General features: G+C 31.5%; 2 protein-coding genes across 12 annotated transcripts in view; one reads left to right on the forward strand and one right to left on the reverse strand.

Annotated features, from left to right (window-relative positions):
- Positions 1–204: 204 nt before the first annotated feature.
- Positions 205–11,213, forward strand: part of LOC105459771 (epidermal growth factor receptor substrate 15-like 1) — a 21,467-nt gene continuing 10,458 nt past the window's right edge. For 5 of the 8 annotated variants that reach the window (XM_011706024.1, XM_011706027.1, XM_011706025.1 and 2 more), the window contains exons 1-11: positions 205–538; positions 1,059–1,103; positions 1,193–1,426; positions 1,521–1,793; positions 1,995–2,225; positions 2,324–2,484; positions 2,566–2,725; positions 7,600–7,845; positions 8,747–8,809; positions 10,366–10,709; positions 10,791–10,971. In XM_011706024.1, coding sequence (XP_011704326.1) covers positions 512–538; positions 1,059–1,103; positions 1,193–1,426; positions 1,521–1,793; positions 1,995–2,225; positions 2,324–2,484; positions 2,566–2,725; positions 7,600–7,845; positions 8,747–8,809; positions 10,366–10,709; positions 10,791–10,971 — 1,965 coding nt within the window. In that variant the 5' untranslated portion in view covers positions 205–511. Of the gene's footprint in view, positions 539–595; positions 615–1,058; positions 1,104–1,192; positions 1,427–1,520; positions 1,794–1,994; positions 2,226–2,323; positions 2,485–2,565; positions 2,726–7,599; positions 7,846–8,746; positions 8,810–10,365; positions 10,710–10,790; positions 10,972–11,213 lie in introns of those variants that run through there. The other 3 variants (XM_011706029.1, XM_011706028.1, XM_011706026.1) reach the window with 3 other exon arrangements.
- On the reverse strand, positions 2,758–6,537 carry LOC105459770. 4 transcript variants are annotated; one of them, XM_011706021.1, is made up of 8 exons: positions 5,825–6,537; positions 5,523–5,703; positions 5,283–5,454; positions 4,778–5,111; positions 4,586–4,719; positions 3,382–3,563; positions 3,152–3,307; positions 2,758–3,079 (listed from the first exon to the last, which is right to left on the reverse strand). In XM_011706021.1, exons 1-8 carry the CDS (start codon positions 5,964–5,966, stop codon positions 2,908–2,910), a joined length of 1,473 nt encoding a protein of 490 aa, XP_011704323.1. In that variant the 5' UTR covers positions 5,967–6,537; the 3' UTR covers positions 2,758–2,907. The 4 variants fall into 4 exon arrangements, with proteins under 4 accessions (XP_011704323.1, XP_011704322.1, XP_011704324.1 ...); XM_011706020.1 differs by having other exon boundaries at positions 4,526–4,719; positions 5,825–6,536; XM_011706022.1 differs by having other exon boundaries at positions 4,526–4,719; positions 5,523–5,725; positions 5,825–5,916.

Genomic DNA, 11,213 nt, shown 5'->3' on the forward strand with positions numbered 1-11,213 from the left:
TGGTCAAACGGGACGCTCCCGTATCGCTCGTATACCTTTCTCTCTCGCACTCCTTGCCACTCTTGGATTCACTTGCGGCCTACAAAGAACAAAGGCATTCCACCTCCATGTACTGTATATTCAAAGGATAGGAGTCAAAAGAGTTGATCAAGTGAAGTTTTGGAACGCAGCCTTGATAATACGTATGTATGTATACATACACATACAATCGATTCGAGCTTTCGAGCTCAGTATAGAATGTACATACATACAGTGCGACTAGTGCGAGCGGTTTTGAATAAACGATAGGCAGATTTTGACTCGAATGACTCGTATTTCGTAAATTGCATCCCTTATAATTTTATTGTGCCGTCGTACATTCGTTCCGTGAGACAAAAGAGGATGAAGCCGCGATAATTCGCCGGAATGTCCACTGATTATAAGCGATATCCGCGAAATGTTAGATGAAATTGTTAAAATTGTACGCTATCGATTGAGTGTCTGATTGGTTAAGCCAGTGCTTAACGCAACTATGGCCGCCCTGCCGTCACCTACGCAGGTACACAGCTATTTCGACGATTTTACGAGGATATAACGTTTAATGAAACTCGCGGGCGCTGTGGCAGCTTCCTCTCGTAAAATCCCGTTGTGATTCGCATCAAACTGTCGTGCTAATCGCCGAACTTTCGCGTCTTCGTCGCGATATCTTGTCTACCTCGGGCGGTACAGTTTGAGGCATCGTTCCTTTTCGATGGCGGAATATCGCGTTTTACGTGTATTTCAAGAAATTTTTCACTCACCGGAGAGGAAGTCTCTATTATTTAATTAATGCGCTATTCCCGAAATACGCGAGTTACCTTCCTGTGGTGGTTTATTGCTCGTATATTCAGTATGAATAAATGTCAACGAGCAATTTCGCTTTTGTTTTCGCTCATTTTTCATTATTATTCATATTGACATTAATACATTGACATAATTTGTGAACAGATAATTGAATCTATTTTATTGCTTATATTGATTATTGTGGCTTTACTTGTTGCAGATAAGAACTAATGCATTTAAATTTGTGTCTTTTACAGGTGGCTGGAAACCATACCGCGATATATGAAGCTTATTATAATCAGGTACACATTGTTGCTTGTAATACATACAAAAGTACAATTATAGGTGTATCAATAATTATCGATTTTTCAAACATACATTTTTCTCTTAGATCGATCCAAATGGATATGGACGGGTTGAGGCGATGGACGCTGCGAGATTTCTCAAGAAGTCTCAGTTGAGTGATGTTATTCTGAGCAAAATATGGGATATGGCTGATCCACAATCGCGAGGCTCCTTAGATAAGTCTGGAATGTTTGTTGCACTTAAATTATGTGCATTGGCTCAGACGGGAAAAGATTTGAATATGTCTAATCTAAGCCTCGAATTACCACCGCCCAAAATGGTAAAATTGCATGTACATACGTACATATATATATATATATAAATTTTTTGACGATTGCAGCAAACATTACATTGTCTATCTTCTTTAATGTCAGGGAGACATCCCGGTTGTTCTGCAGAAGACTATTACCAATGCTCTACCTGTAATAACTTCTGTCAATAATGGAGATTGGTCAATTAATCCTACAGAACGGGCAAAATATGATCAGCTCTTTGATAGCTTACAACCATCTAATGGCTATATATCTGGAAATAAAGTAAAAGGTGTTCTTATGGATAGCAAACTTCCTTTAGACACTCTTGGCAAAATTTGGGACTTGGCAGATATGGACAAAGATGGTATGCTGGATAGACATGAATTTGTAGTTGTAAGTATTGATTATTTTTTTGTATTTTATGCCTAAAATAACTTTTGCACAATGTATGGATTGTTCGAAAGAATTTGTAATAGCAATTATATGAAGCACTAAAATTAATTTGATTGAATATTACTAATTTTCTTTGCAACTATTTGTATGAAGTGAAATTACTTGTTTTTCTTTTCTCTCTAATTTTGTGATATTATGCAGGCTATGCATCTTGTATATAAAGCATTGGAAAAGTATGCAATACCAAGTGTACTTCCACCAGAATTAATGCCACCTGGTAAGAGGAAAGATATTATTCCTAAGACCAAATCTCCTACATTGATGGGCATGGCAATCACGGCATCGCCATCACCGCAGTCGCAAACACCGCCGATCCCACCCTTACCAAATACGACAACCGTAAAAAGCTTGACTGGGTTAGATGCTGTAAAAGTATTTATCTTTTGAACTTGTAATTTAAGAACTTTTAATGCTTATTACGTTTCCACATTAATCAAAATTGCTAATTTCCCTGTACCGTATATTTGCAGACAAGCGCGCAACATTGGGTAGTTTCGGCCGAGGATCAAATAGCCGCGGAGAAATTATTTTTACAAGCCGACCTGGACAGAGATGGATTTGTTTCTGGTATAGAGATAAAGGATGTCTTCCTACAAAGTGGACTTCCACATCCTGTGCTAGCCCATATATGGTAATAGTATTTTATTTCCAGCAATTTTTTCAAAACTCTGTGACGTTAACGAATTTAATGAATTTACATTTAATGAATTAGGAGTTTGTGCGATATTTGTCAAAGTGGAAAACTAAATAAAGAACAATTCGCCATAGCCATGTGGCTTATCAAGCAAAAACTCAACGGCATAGATCCTCCGGCAAGTTTAACTCCTGAAATGATACCGCCTTCTATACGGAAAGCTGGGGAAACTATAGTGGTAATATTAAAATATATTTTTTTAACGTGCTCTTTTACTACAACATGCTGTATTTTTAAATTAAAATTTAAAGATGGAAGTCATTGCTTTCCTTCCATCCTTTGTGCATAAACGCAAACACGCCATTTTACAAATAGTCGAACAGTTTAATCTACATATCAGCGTTTACAAAATAGCTTTTATTAATGCATCGTATATCGCGTTCGTCCCTTAAATGCTCTCCAAAACATTATCAGAACCACGCTAATTATGACGATGGCACCAATTAAAATAACATGATAATTCAGCTTGAATTCTATTTCTCCAATTACGTTCAGCTTTATTACTCCAGCAATTTCGTTATTTTGCCAACAGCTAGTAGTGAAATAAGTTTTGGGATTATTATGTTCTTATTGTGGTTCTTGTTTATTGATAAATTTGATTTACCTGTATATATTAGCATCGTCAAATTTCAAAGATTCAAATATTATTTGCATCTGAGGATTAATATGAATTCTTCCGTTTGATTGGAATTTAATGTGAGATGGATTTATCGTTTTATCATCGACTCGCCAAACAATCGGAATATCTGCATTCAGATTTCTAAAGTAAATTGTAAAATTATTCTTAACATTTATTCCATCGAAGACATTAGAATTTAATATTGTAAGTTTTACCCTGGACAGAGAAGTTTGATCTTTTTGTCGTGTTTTTCATAAACAACACTACGTGCAATTGATGGTAATGGCTCAGGCATTCCTTGAATCATAGAAAATATACCAGCACTATTGTTTGCACTTTCCAAAATATTGCCCTTCTCATCACGCACCTCAAATATTATATTTTTCCGACATTTTTTCTGTTGCAAAAATAATATTCTAATTATTTGATGCTCGTTAAAAATTTTTGATCCATCGCTGCAACTGTATTAGATTATTTCTAAAGTGCATCGTATAAATATTTTTCTTGTATATCAGAATAGTTCCTTGCATCATTTAATGTATTTATATAGGGGAAAAAATGTTAGCAGCACAGCAACGGAAGAATTTATATTATACTCTGTCCAGCAACAGAATATATACGATCGCGTAGGGACAGCATAGTGAGGGAAAGTGAGAAAAGCGTTGCGCGCTACTCAGTACATTATACGTAAATATGGCGCGCGCTTGCACCTATTCTTGCTTCTTATATCAGACTTCGTGTACTGTAGATGCTGTTTAAAAGTTTTGTGAAAGTTTTTGTGCATACCTTGCAATATTGTCTCATAATTTGTTTTTTATTTTTGAATTTTATTTTTGAACTTTACTAGCAGAAAAATCTTAAAACCTATATCAGACTAAAATCAGAAGAGACAAAACCAATATCAAGTTTAGTGAACTTTGCTTTGATTGATCAAATTTCAATCCAATCTCAATCTTTCTGATACAGGCATAACACTTGTTACATTCGACAGGTATTTCGAGAATAAATAAATGCAACGGTCAGTTTGCCAAGTGATCTAATGTTCTGAGACTAGTGGCATTAAATACAGCATAGTGGAGAGGGAGGCTTTCTAAGTATTCTGCAGGTGGAAATCTGTGGGCGCGAAATTGATCAGTTTTCGTCCTATCCATATATATTCTCTCGATGGGCAGAGTATAACTAATAATAAGTAATAATTTAATTGAAAATAATTTTGTTAATTCGATAATATTATTAATGAAACAAATAACGTTTTATCAAAACAATCATGTGAGCAAAAACATTCACAATTTTTTTCTCTAATATAATTCGATATGGTTGTGATGAGAAGTCGTCAACTTACAATACTAATGTGCATACCTTGCAATATTGTCTCACAATTTCAGTTTTTTTACTTTTGATAACGGAAATTAATCGTACTTGTTCTGGAAGAAGTCTCGATTTGCACGGTAATTTGTTCTTAAATAACATTAATGCTGTTTTTAATTGAACCTTCAAGGTTGCATTTATTGCTTCCATTTGCGTCATGCCTTCGTGCGTTTGATTTCGTTTGGCTTAAAATTTAACAAGAATTTAAGCGAGGAAAAATGTTAAAGAAAACCTTTTGTTTACCTTTCCTTATATCTCGCTTCGCATGTCGTAGTTTATTTATTGCACTTTCTTCAATAAAAGATCCGTGCTCTAACATTTCTGAAAGAGCAACGGTACAGTAACCGTATCGCAGCTTTATTCCGACTTCGTCACACATGGAGCAAGGAGTCCATGTTGTCCAAGTGGTATAAACCTTCAATTTGTATTCCGGCACATTTTCCACCGCTTGCAATGCATAAGACGCTCTATACGAATGTACAATCACATTTGTTTCCAAATTGCTTTCGACATGTAAATAGTAAACTGATCCTATAGTATCTCCTACTTCACACCAATATGTCCCTGCTTCTTCTAACTGAGAATTATTAATTATTCATTTATAATTATTGACTTTATCAATTAATTATTGAAAAAAATTATTGAAAAAAATAATATATTTTATTTTTAATATTAATATATGTATAAAAATATCGTGGATTTTCTGCAGTTATGTATCATATACGGTATACTGTCTAAAACTTCACACCTTGACATTATATATGATGATATAACGGTTATCTGGTGAATTGACAATGTGATCTCTATTCTGCAGCGTACTTTTAGCGCTGTTACTTTTATTACTGCTGCTATTAAAGTACCATTCTATTAGAGACGTTACACGCATCTCCATCGGCGAGATACAAATTTGACATTTTAAACTGTAAATCAGTTCGTTGTGAGTTTTGCATTGTAATTGTGCATGGCAAATTTTTATTTTCTTAATTACATTACGGAAGTTCCCTCGAGTGCTATAAGCGCGCTTGGATAAGTGATTTTATCATTCTTCATATCTGCATATATTTTTTCCAAACACTTGTAATAATCTAGCCATTGTTGTTTGTGTAGCTGTCTTAAGGTCTCGTTAGATCTTGGATATTCATATTCGTCGACGTTCAAAAGTATTTCGCCTTGTTATTACAAATGCAATAACTTAAATATTTATGATTTATGATTACAATTTATATTTGCACGTTATAGATCGATATGTGAATACCTAGTCATTTATGTGTAATTAAAGCGTCTACCTACCATACTTAAAATTAAACGCTTTATTAATTTTTTTTCGTAATTCTTCATGCTTAGTTAACAAATTTGATGGGAATAAAGCTAAGGATATGTTATTGAAATAATAGATTAAGATTGGTATTACATATATCTTCATCATCGTCATTGTATAGCGTGAAGTATTTACAGTATATGAAATAAATGCCAGTCTAATGTTCAGTTAATTTTTTGCGTGCTAATATAAAAGTCTGTTCTTTATAGCTGAACTAATATGTATGTATACATATACATATTTGAAATGATACATATTTGAAGTTTGATGAAAGCAGGATAGAAAGTTTTAATGCAATTCGGTGCAGCGACAAAGAATGAGCCTATACTATTATACAGCTTTTGAGCAAATATAAATACATTATTTATACAAAATCGAGTACAAGCTAATCTATTGAAGAATGTTAATAAAATACTTGTATACTTATAAAACTACGCAAAATTGTTAAAACGAAAATTAATCTATGATCTAAAAATTAACAATAAATTAAACGAACCAGAGCTCTTAATGGCACAGACTTTGAACGAATCCAATAACGTTGAAAGAATCCATGTGAGCGATATACATTGTGGGGTGTGTCGTTTATCTTGCACACATCCAAATATCTCGAAAAATACGTAAGAAAAATGTTTCAAACAAAAGTTATATGAAATGGATATGAAAGGGAACAAATAATGATAAAATAAATTTCACAAAACAATTTTTTAAGGTCAAAAAATATAATAGATATATGGCAAGATAAAGTATTAAATTTCTCATAAAATATTGATTTTTTTATAACTTTATCTTTAATGATTTTGTATGCAGAATAATTAGAGGAATCATATTATTAAAAAAAAATCATACTGTTCCATTTAAAAAAGTGGAGGGATCTTCATGTGATCTTGAAAAATCGATTTTTTAAATGAAATTGATTTTATTACTATTTGTCCGTCTTCATATCCTATAACTTTTGTCTGAAACATTTTTCGTATCTTGCGTATCTTTCCGTATTTTTAGAGATATTTGGATGTGTCAAGATAAATGATACACCCTGTATACAAGAATTTATAAAATGCAAACTTTGTGACAGCAGTGTTACATTCATATAGCTTGTAACATCTTAGAAAACAGCCTTTGAATTTTTACACGCACATTCAAGAAATATACTAGAAATAAACGTACTAAAAACGTTCTGTGAATTTACCTACATTAGAATTACACAATTAATACGTTGTTTTTTATATTAAAATTGTAATTTGAATTATGTTTAGTTAATTGAGATTTTTACTCTCGCATTTTTTTCTGAAAATTCTTTATATAATTTTTTTATATAAGTAAATTTCTATATAAATTTTTGAGAATTCCTGTATAATTTTATAATTTTTTAGAAAATTTCTCAGATTTTCCTGTATGAATTGGAACTTATCAAAAATACTGAGAAAGCCTACATATTTTCTAGAATTCTTTATACATATATTGTGAATAGAATACATCGAATTTTTCCTAAGATTATTTATTCAATAATTTTTGAAGAAAACTTACGAAATCTGAAGAAGGTTAAGGTTTATTTTTTAAAAATGTTCATAAATTTAAAATATGAAAAATTCTTGAAAATTTGAGATTTTAATTTTTGTTTATAAAAACATAATTTGTACATCTAATATAAACGAATTTTACATGAAATGAATGCTGTTTTTTTTTTGTATGATAGGAAATATTACAACGACGATCCGATATTAACATTTCGAATGTGCTTATACTACAGGAAAACAATAACATATCAGGCTATTCGAATCCGGAGTTGGATATGATAAGCAAAGACATAGCGGAACTCGTACGGGAAAGACAAAGCATGGAGCAAGATATAGCGCAAAAGGAAGCCGACATTAAGATAAAAAATGGGGAAATTAAAAGCCTTCAAAGCGAATTAGACACCCTCGCGGCAACCTTGAAGCAACTGGGAAATCAGAAGGGTGAGGCGCAGAAGAGATTGAACGACTTAAAGGCGCAGGTAAACAGAAAGTTCAATAATGTACTGACTTGCTTATTGAATGTGCGCGGCACTGCTTTTTAGGCATAACTACATGCGGTACGCATATACAGGGTGTCCCAAAATTTGCGAATCAAAATAGCAAGAATGTCTTTGAAAAATTAAGTAAAAAAGTTATTTGTAAATTTTTATTTTAAGCAGTAGTTTTTGAGATATAAGAATTTAAATTTAACCAATTATAGATTACGATTAAACGAAAACATGTCTGTGAGCGCGTCGATAGTGAAGTGGTCGCGCACTTTACGCGAGTACTAATAATATAATTGGTTAAATTTAAACCTTTATACTTCAAAAATTATTGCTTAAAATAAAAATTTACAAATAACTTTTTTACTTAATTTTTCAAAGACCTTGCTATGATATTTTGATTCGCGGAATTTCGAGACACCCTATAGTTGTCGTTTGTACATTACCCTTGTAAAATGAAACCAATTTTTTAAATAATGATATTCAATAAACGCAGTAAAGTAATAAAAATATATGCCACATTGCACTTTGAATATACATTTTGTTTGAGCAATACATAGAGAGAGACTTCAGGCAATAATAATAAAAAACAAATGAATAAAATAATAATTGTGTTTATCCTAATTCATTCTTTTGTTGTTTTTTAAATCATTATTTTTTTATTTGTAAATATTGTGAGTTAATGTATTCATCCACTTTACACATAAGAGTTAACAGCTTTTACTGCCATACATTTTAACATAATTAATCATTAATTATTAATTACAAACAAATTTCAAAAAGAAGGAAAGAAAGGAAAGAGGGAAATAGAAAAAAGTAATTTATTTATTATTCATCTAGTTACGTTTTTTATGTTTTTTTTTTATGATTTTGTTTTATTATGTTTGGCTTATAGAAGACTGAAGTAGATAGAGATTTGAGTGAGATCGAAGAGAAGATTCAAAAGGAACAGAAGAAGGTATATAAAAAGATGACAATGTTGTTTAAAATGAATCTTTATCTTTACTTAATAAAATATTTGGTACATGTCTGTTGCGGTAGGAAATAAATTTTGGGTAATTTTTTTCTTTTTTTTTTACATAACTACTTATTTTGTTATTTTTCCATGATATGTGCGTGCGTGTACGTATGTATATACATATAGGATGTTCTTTTTCAAACAGTCCAGCCAAATATTTTGAAAACTGATCCCGGCAAGCAAAAATGTTTCAGACAAAAATTGTATGGTCTGGATGAGAACAAATAATGGTAAAATCGAATTTAAAAAAAAATCGATTATTCACGTGAAAGTTATTGCCATTTCTAAAATGGAATTTATGATTTTTTATGTAATATAATTTTTTGCAGATTAAAGTATTAAAGAAGAATTATTAAAAAATTCATAGTTTATGAAATAGTTTATATTGATAGAATACTTTATTTTGATATAAAATATAAAATATTTCGTAATCATGAACATAAAAGTATGTATGAGTATAAAAGTATTAACCTATAAAGGACATCTGGATGCGAATTCGCACCAAGCAAATTTTTTTAAGTTTTATATCTTCTGAAAATAAAAAGCAAAATTAAAGCAAAATGTGTTTCTCAATGTAAAATTGTCTGACTAATCGATTGGTAATATTAAATTTTCAAAAAAAGAACGTAATTGTTTTCAAATTTTGTGTTAAATAAAACCATTCAAAAGAGAGGTGTCCTTTACGGGTTAATTTATCTCATTATTTTAAGTATAAAAGTATTAAAGTATGGTTATCAAAAAGTTTATATTTCATTGTAATAACAATATACAAGAATGAAGTATAAAATATCTCAAATTATTGATTTTTTGATAACTCTAGTACCTTATGTGCAGAATAAATAGAAAAAATCATTACGTAAAAAATTATAAGTTGAATTTAAACAATTTGCGAATAACTTATGTGACCTTGAAAAATCAGTTTTTTCGAAAATTGGTTAATTGTTTCTCTTCATATCATATAACTTTTGTGCGAAACATTTTTGTGCCGGGCAATTTTCGAAATATTCGGTTAGACTGTTTAAAATGAGACTTAAAAGGATACCCTGTATGTACACTTTCACACTTGTATGTATGTGTATGTATAATATTGCTAATACATCATCTGTCTCTGATAGGTAAAAATACGTATCTTTCGAAAATATTTTTATATAAAAACTGAATAAAATCTACAGTATCTATTATATGCATATCAAATTCTACTTTTGTATAAAATGTGTACCGATAACGCTAATGCATTATTGGTGCTTTGCTGGCATGCATGATCTATTACACTTTTTCCTCTGATATACAAAATAATTATAGCGCAATATAGTAATACTGTCAAATAAATAAAATCAAATCCCACGATTTTTTCACGTTTTTTCGATTATATTAATTGTACAAATACAACAGTATATACAAGCATACTGGTTAATAATATGCAAGTTTTACTATTCTTACTTAAAGTTATAACAAGCAAATGGAATTCTTTATAAATTCAATTCTATCTTCTTAAGGTCGATAAGCTTCGTCAACAAGCTGAAGAACAAGAATCGGTATTACGGAGTCAAGAGGAGGAACTAAACTTTAAGAGACAAGAACTCGAAGGGCTGCGACAAGAGGAGCAGCAGTTAGAACAACAACAGAATAAAAACAGGGACCAATTAAATGAGCTGACGAAGAAGTTGCAAGATACTCAATTAGAGATCTGTCAAGCGAAGGCAAAGATCACTGATTTGCAAGAACAGCAGCGTCAGATGAGCGATGCCATAGCGCTTTATGATTCTGCACTCGCTGCAGGAGACGTCAATCTTGTACCTGATACTAGTCTACAGTTTGTACCCGAGATCGAGGATATAGAGTGCGTATAATATTTTATTTGAAACAAATCTTTCCTTACCGGAATTAAAATGACGGAATTTTTGTACGTGTAAAAAAATAGATACGAAACAACAACTAAGCATACAGGTGAAGGGAATGAAATGAGAGCAGATGTAACCAGCACTAGCGCTTTGAACGGATTTGGAGATCAAGATCCTTTTGCATCGAATAAAGCCAAAGAAGCATTTAACGCACCGATATCCGATCCGTTCGGAAGCGCATTTTCTGCGCAGCAAGCTAATGTGAGTTTATTTTTTACTCTTTGTTCTCCTGTTTTTTACAACTCTTGCGCTACTCTTATTATTTTGCAATTGTGTCTATGTAACGATGCATAGACAAACAATTAAAATATGGTTGTGTGATATATACAAATACGAAGTAGTAGAATAGCGCAAGAACAAAAATAATAGAGGACAGTGAAACGGGAAATAGAAAAAATGCCAGATTATCTTACAATATTTGATTATAACAATGTAATATTTCT

The sequence above is a fragment of the Wasmannia auropunctata genome, unplaced genomic scaffold (genome assembly GCF_000956235.1).
Source record: "Wasmannia auropunctata unplaced genomic scaffold, wasmannia.A_1.0 LD333866.1, whole genome shotgun sequence".
NCBI classification, from domain to species: domain Eukaryota; kingdom Metazoa; phylum Arthropoda; class Insecta; order Hymenoptera; family Formicidae; genus Wasmannia; species Wasmannia auropunctata.